This window comes from Lithobates pipiens, unplaced genomic scaffold (genome assembly GCF_037356315.1).
Source record: "Lithobates pipiens isolate NorthernLeopardFrog02 unplaced genomic scaffold, aLitPip1_a1.2 Scaffold_18, whole genome shotgun sequence".
Lineage (NCBI taxonomy): Eukaryota > Metazoa > Chordata > Amphibia > Anura > Ranidae > Lithobates > Lithobates pipiens.
This window is the reverse complement of record NW_027507758.1, coordinates 550,837,402-550,851,839: the sequence shown is the minus strand read 5'-3', so window position 1 is coordinate 550,851,839 and position 14,438 is coordinate 550,837,402. Positions and strand designations below refer to the sequence as shown.

General features: G+C 38.1%; 2 protein-coding genes across 2 annotated transcripts in view; one reads left to right on the top strand and one right to left on the bottom strand.

Moving 5' to 3' along the window:
- Window positions 1-14,438, bottom strand: part of LOC143988950 (protein eva-1 homolog C-like) — a 533,910-nt gene that overhangs the window by 341,325 nt on the left and 178,147 nt on the right. The gene's annotated exons all lie outside the window — the stretch shown is intronic.
- Window positions 9,965-12,760, top strand: LOC143989962 (serine/threonine-protein kinase SBK1-like). Its single transcript, XM_077490211.1, has 3 exons — window positions 9,965-10,082; window positions 11,185-11,387; window positions 12,140-12,760. The coding sequence occupies exons 1-3, from the start codon at window positions 9,965-9,967 to the stop codon at window positions 12,758-12,760; spliced, it is 942 nt and encodes a 313-aa protein (XP_077346337.1).

Sequence of the window (14,438 nt, the reverse complement as noted above, 5' to 3'; positions counted from 1 at the left end):
CCAAATTGAAATTTGATGTCAAAATTAACACTGCAATAGCACATAATCTGTAGGGAGGTATCTACTAAGCGGGGGGAAAAAAATGTAAAGGCTTTTGTTCTAAAATGTAGTTGTTTCAATAGAGTTTACAATATTTGTTCATGAAAATTGGTTTTATTTATAAAGACGTTATATATCTCAACGGCTAAATTTGTGTCTGTATTGCATGTTCACCCCTTAATATCACAGGTTGCAGGAAAGGAAATTGCTCAATTCCTTAGTTCCTCCATCAACACAGGTAGTGTTCATGGGGAAAGTCCCTCCATGGAGCCATTGTGCTCTCCCAGTGGGAGGCAGGGGAAGCCGTACCTGTTGGAAGAACGGAGTGCTTATTGCTAAAAGCTATAACAGCCACTAGCAATAAGCAAATGTAAAATATGGCAGGCTGGTTGTCCCCAAGTTGATCGTTCAACTGGGGTACAATTGGCCTGCCCTTACATAGTTTGACTCTGGGGTCAGTCCCTGCTGAGCCCATACGGTTTAGAATCTGACAGCTGATATCTCTCATTTTGTGTTTAGGTAAACCAATTTCCATGAAATTGGTGAGGAAGGACAGGCGCAAGCTAAAAGCATTTCTAAAGGATCTCTTCATGCCCATTTCTGTGTAGAACAACCAAGGCATCGCCTGTCAATGTGCAATCAGCTCCCTTGATGGATTACTTGTTTTTACTGCAAATGTCCTTTTTTTAATTCACTTTATTTATTTTCTTAGAACGTCCTAGTAAGTAGTAACTGGAAAGGGTTTATTAACTGACACAAACTAACTGCAAATGTTTCACCTAACCAAAAGATGGCTCTAGGTATATCGTATGGCTGGGCTCAAAATGTCAAGTTCTGAGCTACTAGCCAGGCCTCAAGGGTTACTCGCCACCAGTTGCCCCACCCAACCCTGCCCCACAACACGCCCCCCGCCCCTAAATGTGCCCTCATAAATTATTTCATTAAATGTTTTATGCAGAATTAAGTTATAAAAATAAATAACAACTTTATCTGTGCCCACCAATGCAAGCTGCCTGTGCCCACCATGCAGCCTACCTGTGCAGGGGAGGAAAGGAACAGGAGAATGGCCCCAATAAGAGCGCAGTACAGGGAACACAGCAATAACAGCTTTCATTTCAATTGCTGTGTTTCCCTGACCAGGGAACTTTAACAGATCACCCGTCCCAGGATTGGACGTGTGATCTGTCTATCAAAGTCCCAGGACCAGGGTTCTTTCCTTCTTCCCCTCGCCAGCTCGCAAAATGCGAGCACAATTTTTGAGGGCTGTCCTACGGGAAAGCCCCATTCTATAAATGCTATGTACTTAAGTGGCAATGATTATAAAACCATATTACTCATTCTGTCTCTTTACATTACTACCTTGACAAATCTTCACCTGCCTCTTTTACTATATACCAGAGATATGGAATTCTGAAAGCCTAGGCTGAACGAAAAAAACGAACGAGCCAAAGCCACTGTACTGACAATCCAATGTTGGTACATTAATCTTGCCTGGTGTTCTATTGTGTTCTGACTAGACCTGTGCAATTTGTTTCAAATTAGTTTTTTGTCAATTCGGCATATTAATTCGTAAACATCAGAATTAAGAAAAGGATTGTTTTAACCAATTTTTTATAAAACAAATTTTCTGAAAGGATGAAAATTCGAAAGAACAAAACATTCGGTTAATTTCTATTATAATTAAAATAAGCTTATTAACCATTATTGATGAACTATAGAATAGTTGTAAACCATTTAAAATATAGGTAACTGGAATTTCCTTTAAAATTTGGTTGTTGGTGAATGTAATGAATACGAATTCATCTGAAGTTGCAAATTATCCAGCATTCGTTATTTTGGATAAATTTGTATTCGTTACGTTCACTAATAGCCAAATTTTAAAGGAAATTCCAATGCCTAGAATTGAATAGTTTAACTATTACATAGTAGTATTAAACAAATGGTTAATAAAGTAAATATTTTAATTATAACTCTTCCACTCTGCTTCTTTTCATTTAGTCCATTATAATAAGTAATTATCAAACTATAGCCACTGTAATCCAGCTCAAATCGCATATTACTTGCTGTTTTAAAGAAACTTTAAAAAACTTGTTTCCAGGGGTTAGACAGTGCCATCTTAAATTGGAAGTAAACCCATGGATTTAAACAGTTAAAAAAAAAAGGCATGCCAGGAATGCTAACTGCACATTGGCTGTGCTCTCAGCCAAACTATCAAACCATCCAATGGCTGGTGTCATAACGAATCACATGTGCAGCACCATAGCAGTTGAAGATTAAATAGAGGCAAAGATGGCCGCTTCCTTGGCTGAAAACTATAGGGGAGTTTACCTCCAAGTATTGTTTTCTGAGTCCACAGTGGAGTGCGTGAGCCGGTAGGGAACCAGTTAACCTTTAATTTTCAATTGAATAGACTTTACCAAATGAAAATCACACACTGTTAGGATAAGAATGTTAGTTTGAGTAGAATTCCCAATGAAATTGTTGGACTTGTTTAAGAAATCAGTGGCCAGCTTAAGTATCATTTTTCCAGCAATAATGAAGTGAAGTAACACGTAACGTTTCCATATAGAATGCATGCAATGACACAACCAAATATATATTTTCAGTGTAGATAAGAGAGCAAAATAAGGCAACCTAAACATGAATGCAGATTGAGGAAAATAAAACAAACGCACAAAACAAACTTGGACTCCCCTATCCACACCTTTTTTAATTGTGAAGTTATTATATTCCCCAGCGTCAGAATACACTGCTCAACACCGCTGGTGGTGCTGATCGTGCAGAAATCAAAAAAATTAAATTGACTTCTGTACAACCATCCCGCCCATACATGAATCGAAATTCAGCCAAGTCCTTGCCGAACCACCTGAATTTTGAGCCATGTATGGCCCGGCTATAGCAACCTGAAAAGTTAGTTCTATATGCTGTATAAAGAACATTTAGCTGAGTTCTATAAAATGATTGACTGACCAAAAATCCAATTTAGCAAAAAGTGAGACACAGAATCGTTCATAGCCTGAACTTTTTTTTTTTTTTTTTTTTTTTTCAGTTAATATAATTGAATCAACTAGTGATTTGATAGAAACTATACAAATTGTGTGGCTTTTTTTATGTATTCTGAAACATCAGGAACTGGTGCAAGCAAATAACCAATTGCCTTTGTGGTATTTACAAAGTGACAGGGTTACTGACCTTTAACCAAACTTGTAGGACAAATTGGTTAAAGTTTCAGCTTATTTGAATGCAGCCTAAATAAACATGGAAATAAGAAAAAAAAAAAAAATTGAACACACCTGAAATTAAATAGGATGTCATAAAATGCATTAAAAAAGCCATTACTACACATGGCCTTTTGTCCTATTTCATCAACAGTATATATATCCAAGCCTCCAAAGATGGATCAAACCTTGACCTGTTCAGCAGGGACTGGCCTAGATTTTATCCATCTATGGGCAGGCTGGTTGTACTGAAGCCAATTAAAAAGGGATCAACTTCAGTACAACCAGCTTTTTGGATTTTTCAGATGTGATTACCGCCAGCGGCTATAGCTGCTAGCAGTAAGCCTTATGTTTTGCGAGCAGGGAAGACTTCTCCGCTCCACCACCAGCAGAGTAGCTCCGCAGGATGAAATGGGTTGCAGGAGGAAAAAAAATGGCATCTATGGTTTGCTTCATATTTTCCACTTATCTCTTCACTAATATAGGGGTATAATGGTTTACCATCCATTACAATTTGGATAGTGATTAGTAAGGTTAGAATCCCTATCAAAATCTTTAAATCAACTAACATTTTATTATATATTCTTATATCTTAAGTGCCCACAGACATTTAAATACTATTAGATCTCAGTATGATCTGGCGACAATTTTATTTCCGTTTGGTAAAACAAACACTGGGTCAAGATGCAACCAAGAGGAATAGCAATCAAGCAGGTAAAATCATGTCAGATTGCTAATATTTTTCCACTCCTAAAAGAACTACATTGGAGAGGAAGGTGGGGTTGATGCATTGTAGATTTCGCCAGATTTTCTCCATGGGGTTAAAACGCATATGATTGTCTTAATGTGCTTGTCAGCAGGAATGCCACTTAACTGGTTTGATAATTCTGTACTTCCGACCAGCCTTTAGTGTACATGGACAGCTTTACAAACTGCAGTTGTGATGGAACATTTTGGTATCGACTGGTACTTTTAAAATTAACATTTTGGCTTTGAACATTTCTTCAGATTAAAAACTTATACATGGGTAAATGTGGCCCAGTATTCCCAAGTGGTGGTCCTTATTTCGGCATTGCTTGAAACAGTTGGGTAGTTTGTGTTCTAGGCTACATTAAGACAACCTCCCTATGGTCCTAGGTGCTTGATGGCGCAAGCAGATGCTGAATTTGTCCAATCTCTGTGGGTGGTCTAAACCTTCACTTTCTGATGTAGAAGACTGATCATTCAGAAGGACAGATTGTGCCATTGTCAAATACTGGACTGTCACTGGAGGATGTATAGGTATCTCCCTTTTGAGATTTCCCCTCACTTTCTGTCAAAGCAGAATTCTCACCAGTTGAAACACAGATTGTTAGTAGACCGAAGGGTTAGCACATATGACAATATTTTCATTGCTGTCTCTGCCTTCTTATCCTATTTCTTGTATAGGCAGAACAAGAGTCCGGAAGTGAAGGCAAATCTGCCTAATGGTAGTCAGACATAGGTAAAAAATAAAAATAAAGACTTGCTATGCAAATTTTTAATATCTTCTCCTACCCCCGGCTGAAATATTCCATTTAAAATTGATATCAGCAAGACCTGGATTTTCTATCCTTAAACTGGAAATCCAAACGTGGACCCACAGTGACAACTGTGGCTTCACTGGGCATGTGTCGTTAGATTGACCTATATAAGTGTGGGTAGTTTAAAAAAATAAAATAAAGCAAATTACTGGAAAAATTTATTTTACTTTATGAATAAGCAATTATGGGATTGACTCCAATGCATTTTGCCATGAAAAGGCTTGGATGAATTTCAAAGGTCCTTCCTTTCACTATTTTAGTATTTGACTTTTGCAAAAAGTTAAATAAAGATGAGAGCGGAACATCCTCTTTTTGGTAAATTTAGTTTTTTTCCAAGCAAACAGTGAAAATCCAATTTTTCCAAGATCCCTGCATTTATCCATACAAGCCATTGGCAAGCAAAGGGTAAACAGAATTATTGATCTAATCGGTGACCTGCTATATGTGTAAAACGCAAATAAATATAAAGGATGTTTATGTCTAGGAGGTGCTTAGATCACTTTTCATTATAGTTTTAGGAGCAGCACAAAATCTGATGCCAAATCCTTCAAATTTCCTGCAGAATATAAAATTAGCTGGAATGTATGGTCATCAATGAGACATCTAGTAAGAAGATTAATTAAATCTTCTGAATCCAGTCCAGTTTCTGATAGAAGGGTGCAGTAAACAAGGATGGGATGCCCTCCCATCCTTGTTTACATCACAAATCTATGCCAGGCCCAGCTATTCAGATCTTCATTGGTGTGTCAACCATCTCCATTGTCAGATGCCCACTACTCATTATAATTTCACAGCTTGCATGACAATACATCCTTGGTTTCATACAAACAGAAAACCACTCATATTATCCCCTTTTCAATGAGACACGTTTCACACATCTGCTACATTCTGATAATAATTATTTTGTTTTAAATGTGAAAAAAGGGTAAGGAAAAAAGATGTTCTAAACTGTACCATTTTTACAGTTGTCAAACACTAAAAAATTCTGTTCCAGGACAATAAAAAGCAAATATTTGTCTCAAATCAGTATTGACCATTGCATATTTTTATTTGTGTCACCAGGTAAAAAAGGGTAGACCATTTAGATCCACTGACAAGTTTGAGGTTATATGAATGCAGCCTAATCGGAAGCGAGTTCAAATTCATAATGTATTTACCCCTCTGCACACCAAATCATATAGCATTTCATACCAAATATTTGTAAAGAGGTAAGTGAAGGGTATAAGTGTACCTTTGATACTGTGCAAAATAAATAAAATTGGGCAAATGGAAAAAGCATAATGTTGTGGGGTGTGTTGTTTCTTTTTTTGTTTGTTTTGTTTTTTTAACACACTAAAGGGGAGGGGGTGTCTGTCAGCCATTACAACCTGCATCGAAAGGAGACAAGTTAGAACCTTTTTTAAAGAGTATTTTTAATTTTCATACAAAATTGTTAATGTCTCACTATATAATATTCATTTTTAAGTGTCCATAGACATTAAACAAGTAGTTCTCAAATCAGATCTAGTGACCATTTCATTTCGGTGGCACCCACAAACCATGTGGGTCAAGACTCCATGGGGAGGAATAGAAAAATTCATGTTAGATTTAAATCATTTTCCACCAATAAGACTGTGCTGGCAATATCTGCAGTGTGCTACCCCCCCCCCCCCCTCACCCATAGGGAAACGCACAACCCGACTTCTATTCATGCCTAGAATAATGTAAAAAGTGCTTGGCAGCAAGAAACCTATGGAGCTGGTTTGAGCATTTCTGTACATCCGACCGATCTAGTGTCTATGGAGAGATTTATACACTTCCATTGCAATGCAACGCCCTCTGATATCTTTTTTTGGCTGTTTTAGATAAACTAACGTTTGACTGCACATTCTCAGATGAAAGTACATCTATGGGTAACATAAAGGTGGCCTGGCCTTGGTAAGTGGTGGTCCTGATTTTGATCATTGTTTTAATCTATTAAGTAGTTTGTTCTAAGCTAGGCTACCAGAACGATAACCTTCTGGGGTCATAAGTACTTGATATTGCACAGGTATATTACTGAATATGTGTAATCTCCCTGTCGGTGGGTAGATCACTTTCCCATGTAGTTAATTGGAGAATCAGAAGTGCCGATTGTACCGCTCTCAAGCACTAGACCATGTCAAAGGACAGGCAGTCTTCTCCCACCCATCATTTTACAGGAGGTGGTTCTAATGTATGTCTATTAAGTACTCAATCCATTGTCAGTTTTTGATCTTAAATATTAAGAACCCTTCATTTATGTTGAAAATTTCCTGAAATAATATCAAAAGATACTGTCTTTAACAGCCGATGTGACCTGTAGTGGCCACAAATGGGTGATGAATATGTTGCCACTTCTGGCTATATCTGGAACAGATACATATGCAGTGGGCACAATCAACCATTCTCATTGAGAAGATGAGCAATTGTTTAAATAAAACTTTATATAAAATGCATACATACAAACGTACTTCCAACATGAAATGTTATAACCAAAATGACCTTTTCTTATTAGCAGAGTTTGCATAGTTTTCATTTTGGATATGGAGGCACTGGTAGAGGAGTGGAAAATATTAAAATGTAAAAATTATAGATGTGTATAAAAATTTCTTCCCATTTTAATTTTCAGGAGATTGAATTCATATTTACTAAAAAATACATAAACTTGGAACCTCCTAGTCTTTCTAACCTGCCTGGTTTCTACCTGGGCTCATTTACATCTAATTTAATCACAATACATCTTCAGGGAATAGTCAAGTTTTTTTTTAGGCGATTGCTTGATTAGCATCTTAAAAGAATCCTAGTTTCATATCATTAGCTCTAGACAATGGGAGCCCACTTTCTGACCTCTACTATAAAGTCTGATGCCCTTGGACCCTCAGTCAAAACCTGTCAAGATCTGACTGAGAAGGTAGCTTGGATCCTACAAGAGCCAATTTCAACTGACTAACCAGACTGAGGTCATTTTCTGTCCTACAGGACAATATTCTCCATCCAACCGAGCAGTGACTGCATTTTCTAGGTAAGTCACTCACTGTCTTTTTTTTTTTTTTTTTTTCTCCCATCTGGTGTTCAGTTTGATGGCCTGCAGATCAGCTTAAGATGGCAAGGACATTAGAAATGGCCATCACCATTCACAACTGTATGTACAGAAGGCCCAAACTTTTTCAGTTTTGGATTTCCATTTGTGTTTCAGTCCCTAAAATGATGCAAGAAATGATTGTAAAATGAGGGAGGTAGCCCTTTAGGCTGGCCATAAACTATGCAATTTTCTTTCCTTCAGCCACATGTTGAAGGAAATAATAAAAAAAAATTGTTGCTTGAATCTCCCCCATCAACAGTGTGTTGTGTGACTAAAGTTTAAAAGGTAAAAATTTGTCACAATTCTGCAGAGAAATCAATCAGTTTGTTTAATTAAGCTTTAGCAATAAAACCTGGAAGCGGATTGGTTTCTCTGCAGCATTGTGACTAATTTTGCCCTCTCTGGCTTTAGTAAATAAACCCCACAATGTGAGTGTGTTGATTGGGGGGGGGGGGAGGGTGTTGGGAAATCAAGTCATTTGAATTGACATCAGTCATCTGAATTGTATTTACCCTTGCTATGAAGCAGAGTACAGTGTTGCAAGTCATTTTAAACCAAAAGACATATCTTTAATCCCAACAAATATCCACAAGCCTGTTTATTTTTAGTATTAAAAAGTCTTCTAATTAGTTTTATAGCATGTATATGCATTGTAAATACAATTCTAAGTACAGCCTACATTTCCACCCATTTTTTTTATTTATTTTTTTAAATCAAAAAGAAACTGTTTTGAATATTTAAGTTAAAAAAATAAAATAAAAACATTTTAAGAGATACAAATTTGCAGATATTTAATGGAAACCTGTACCAAGAACTGAGTATTCTTAGGTCAGAAAATGCAGCCTACCTATTCCCTAGTTTTTAAAGTTTCTTCTTCACTAACCCCTGAACATGCAGATTAGAAAGTCAAAGCTTCTAATATATGTATACTTGTTCTGCCTCAAAACTATGGAAGCCAATGAATTACTAGCCTCTTCATGAGTGGAGATCTGTGATGGGAGCCTTTTGAGTCTTATTACTCAGCTTACTCACCTTTTCAAAACGCTCTAGAGTGGTGGTCATCAACCCTGTTCTCAGGGCCCACTAACAGGCCAGGTTTTAGGTATTACCTTGGGGAGATGCAGACTAGAATAATGCAATCACTGAGCATCACCTGTGATGTATTTCCTTTATCTTGCAAACCTGCCCTGTTAGTGGGCCCTGAGGGAAGGGTTGATGATCACTGCTCTAGAGCAGTTATCTCAAACCTACAGCTGTTGCAAAACTACAAGTCCCATGATGTAATGTAAGGCTGACAGTTACAGGCATGACTCCCACAGGCAGAGGCATAATGGGACTTGTAGTTTCACAACAGCTAGTTGGCCGCCAGTTTGAGACCCCTGCTCTAGAGTTTCTAGCTTGTGGAATGCAGATTTGGACATTTTGTCTGATTGCCATCAGGGATCAATGAAGGTTTGCTCCATCAAAGAAATTTTGACTGCTTAAGGTTAGATGGCTTTTGCTCTTCTCAACCTAATACTGTATAACCTGGTAATCCTAAACCTCCACAAAACATTTCTACTGCTATGCTCTCCCTTGTTATTCAAAGTACATTTTGGGGTTACAATAGCAGCCAAATATGTTCTATTCTGGAAATGCCAAGGACTGAGCTGTGTAGTCTGGCAGGACTCAAGAATAACCTGCAAAATCATTTATTATTAGTCAAACAGTTCACATTGTTAAAGATGGCAATATGTATGGAGTTTTGTTTGGACGTGAACTTGTCTCAGAAATTGTATCAATCCCATTCACCAAGGTGTCATCCACCTTCTTCTTCTCCTCTTCTCTTTTTTTTTTTTTTTTTTTATTATTATTATTTTTGTATCTGTATACAATTTGTACTGTGTTTTTTTACTTTTAACTGTGTTCATGTTATAGCATACAAAAGGTTTGGGTATTTTAAAAAGAATGAAAATGGGCAATAAATTGTCATCTATGAAAAGTTTTTGTCTTCCAATGTCATTGACATTTGAAAAAAATGTGTTATTTCTTTTAAAATAGGTATCAGACTCCCACACCCTACAATGGAACCTGCTTTTACAACAGTGTACGTTAAGGAAATCTCTGATCACTTTCAGTACATTAAGAGGCTGAGCAAAGGCACTTTTGGTAAAGTCCTACTCGTTCAGGAAAAGGCCACAGGTATGTAAAAGTATTTATAATTGTCATGCCTAAAGTATTTTAACTGAGATGTAATGCATCATCTGTACACATACATATCATTTTTTTTTTTTTTAAATGTATTCAGTATTTTAAATTGGGAAAACATGAAATTATATATGGCAGCCATCTAGTGACCAGCTCCAAGCAATATGAGCTTTCTACAAATGGTTATTAGCAGAAGAGCTGCAGAAACAAACAGCTAAATGACTGACTGCAAGGTATACCCCCCCCCCTCTTTATAGACAAGGGAATATCTTCTATCTCAGCATGTTTTGTAGACCACTATGGATACACCATATAATAAACTGGTCTTCATTGAAGAATGGTTAGAAAAATGTAAGTATTTAAAACAATGGTTTAAACTTTTACATTTCCAAAATTGTAAACAAAAATTAGACCGCAGTGGTGTAGTGGATAGCACTTTTACCTAGCAGTAAGAAGGGTTTGCTGGTTCAAATCCCAACCATGAACCTACATGCCTGGAGTTTGCATGTTCTCCCTGTGCCTGTGTGGGTTTCCTCCGGGTACTCCGGTTTCCTCCCACACTCCAAAGACATGCTGGTAGGTTAACTGGATCCTGTCTAAATTGTGCCTAGTATGAATGTGAGTTGGGTACCTTGGAGTGTAAGCTCCTTGAGGGTAGGGACTGAGGTGAATGTACAATGTATATGTAAAGCGCTGCGTAAATTGACGGCACTATATAAGTACCTGAAATAAATGAATAAATAAGACCAAAAAGTTTCTCAATAAGGAATAGAAATTCAATTAACTGTAAACAGTGATCTTCAGTGATAGAGGGTTGGTTGGAAAACCGTTGGTTCCTTTAGAAAATCAAAGACTGTTCTATCAGACATTGTAAGATCCCATCAAAACTGTGTCTGAAGAAAATGTGTCTTGCACTTTTTGATTTTGAGCAGGAAAAAAAAAAAAAAGTGTATGCAAAGAAGGACTTTTATATAAAAGGCAAAAAAAGTCTCAGCATCTTTTTAGCACAGTATGACATGGACAACAAAAACCTTTTTGTATAATGTTCCTTAGAGTCCGGTTTAGGATCTGATTGTTGTCTCTCATTTGTGTTAAGGTAACCCAGTGGCCATGAAAGCGGTGAAAAAAGACAAGACCGAGTTGAACACCTTTCAAAAGGAACTATCCTATTCCATCTTTCTATCCAACCACCCTGGCATCATAGCCACCCACCCAATCTTCATAGACACCCCGAACTATTACATTATGATCCAGGAGCTGGCTACAGCTAGGACCCTACAGCAACTAATTGACCATGAGGTGAGGTGTTTGTATATTTGGTTCATTGTGTCTCCTTTCTTAAAAATAGAACCAAGAAAATTGGCAAAATTTAGAGTTCTTGTTGACCTCAACCGACCAAATTTCATTTTTCTTTATGGAGAAAAAAATATATTCTAAATTGATTGCTACTGCCAACATCTCCCTATTTTGTTCAATATAGACACATTGAGAGCAGTCAATATTTCATCTTTACCACTACATGACTGTGAAAGTGTGCTGCATCAATAACTGTCTCGCTCCAAAACAAAGGATGCAGAATTTTCATAGAAATGCAAAGGTTAAAGTTTCAGTAGATAAAATACATGACAAGTCAACTAAAAGTTAGATGATCGCTACCGAAAAGGGCGTAAAGTTTGAGATAAAATCAAATCTGCAGAATTTCCAATTTCGTTCCATTATAGCCCTGCTCATTTTTACTAGGAACATGGAGGTCTTCCATGTGTTTCAAACCTCAAACTACATCAACCCAGTTTTCTTGAAATATATTACTTGTTTTGTTTTTGTTCAGCTGTCACCTTTCATGCATTAAGGAAAAAAATGTCAGATTTTGCTTTTGTTCTTTTGGCTGTCACTTCACCCACAACTGAAAGGTGTATGGATCTTCATGAAAGCTGCAAGTCAGCATAGCAAATTCCTACAAAACAATTAAAGCCAATTTGCATTAACCATGTTTATTGTATTTCATGCACTATTGAAATGTCTCATGAAAGGTTTTTGGTCTCCTATTTCAGGAAGGAATTCCAGAAATAACGGTGAAACGCTGTGCGGCACAGTTGGCTAGGGCTTTGGATTATATGCATAGCCGAAGATTGGTGCACCGAGACCTTAAGGCAGAAAACATCTTGCTTATGGACAAGGAATGCCACAGTGTCAAATTGTGTGACTTTGGCCAATCTCGGCCTATTGGCAGTATTGTGACTTCAGTGTCAAACATCATCCCATCTCTGTCCCCAGAGCAGTGTGTGATGAAAAGCGATGAGTATATGGTCGTGACAACAAGCATTGATTCCTGGGCCTTTGCAGTTCTTCTTTATGTTGCTCTAATGGGAGACTATCCCTGGGAAGGTGCTGTGGAGGAGGATGAGATGTACCAGGCCTTCCACTGCTGGCAGAAAAGTGGCAATAACATTTCTCCACCAGCTCAATGGAAAAAGTTGACATACGAGGCACTGAACATGTTCAACAAATTGCTTTCTGAAGACCCCGACTCTCGATACTCTGTTCTTTCCATCACACACTGTATTCGTTATGCTTGGAGAATTGAAGAATTCTCAGAGGAGGAAATGACAGAGGAGGAGGAGGAGGATGAAGACATGGAAGAGTCTATTTTGCAGGCCCAGGAATCTACATGACCACCAGCACATCTTGGGATTGGCATATTGTATCACTTCATTCTTAACTACAGTTGCACTTAATTTTTTAAGTTTTTTTAATTTCCCTCTTCCTTCCTGGAAACCATGTTGGTCTGTAATCCTTATTGTGTCTTTGTACTATTGCAGTGATAATAATTTTACTTTCTGCATTCCTTTCTGAAACCTCTAAACCCAATAAAGCTTTGTAATATCAGATGTTTAACTGCTGAAAATCTCATATGTCTCATGAAACAATATTTTATCTTCACATCACATGGTTCTTTTCCCTGTGCTCCTCAATAGGCACCTGGTAAAACCTCATGTATTGACAGGTAGCATCTAGTATTACAAAAGACTGTTTCCAACTTAAAAAAGCAGCCACAAATTTTTTTTTTTATTTGAAATGCTCTTCTTTCCGTAAACCATTTGCTTGCAATATTCTCGTAAATCTCAAGTCTCCCAGAAGGTGCGGGAGTCTCCCACATAGTAAATTCATCATAACGAACATTCATAATTGTTAAGAAAAGTTAACGAAAATTCGTATATTTCGGACATGAAATACGAAACATATTTATTGCAGGCGCACATGTCTAGTGAACACCAATCACCTTCGATTTTTAGCTGACAGCTGCTTCTCCTCTCCCTCCAGTGGCTGGGAGCTAAAAAGCTTTACAGGGAGATCTGTGTTCACAGCTGTCCCTTCTGCTGCACTGATCATGCTGTGTGCTCCCCCCGCCGTGTTGTCTTCCCTCCCTCCTGTCCTCCTCTAGCCCCCCTTGTCCCTTTGCAGCTGGCTCCCCTCCTCTCCTATTCCACCTACTGGGGGGGGGGCGACTGTTGAATAGGAAACAGTGAGTGAGATCGCTCCTGTGATAACTGAGCAGAGTAAACTGTTTACTCTGCTAAGTTTATGAATGAACAGGAGCCTCTGTCTCCTGTTCATGCACCTTTTTAGTGCTGAGAAAGGGACTGGGGAATCGGTGTCCTCAGTCCCTTTTTGTCTCAAAGGGGAGATATTAGGGTTCTGTTTAGACCCCTGGCATCTCACCAAAGTCCCCCAAAGAATATTTAAAACAATGTAAACGTGCAAAAATAAACTACTAACACCACTCTCCCCTGCCCTACCAACACTGTCCACTGCCCCAACCCCTTCCCCCCAAAAAGCATTGTTAAAAACAATTAAAACTAAAAAACTGACACCGTCCACTGTCACATACCAACCACACCCTTCCCCAGAAGCAATGTGAAAAAAAATATTGAAAAAGTGATTTAAAAAATATTTTGCAACTGGGGGCGGGTACCTCCCTGAAACGAGTTTGCCACCTCCCCGAAATTAGTTTTTGCAGGTTGGGATGCCTGTATTCTTTTGACTGTACATTCCCTGCAGTATTCTGTTTGTTTTTTTGCAAATTCCCTAGAACTGCCCTATCACACTTTGAATGTCATAGCCCTCTTCTATTGGTGTCTCAGTGTGCTGAACAAAAAACCTGACTGCTCAGGTCAGAGCCATTCTACTAACAATCTGTTAGTACAGAATTCTTCCCTGCTGTTTTCTGACAGGGGGACAGCCCCCCTGACAGAAAACTCCAGTCAGCACTCTCAGCAGACCTTTTTCAGTCATGCCCCTTTGACAGAAGCCAACCCAATTGCAGTACACATGGGCCGAATGTCAGCCGGT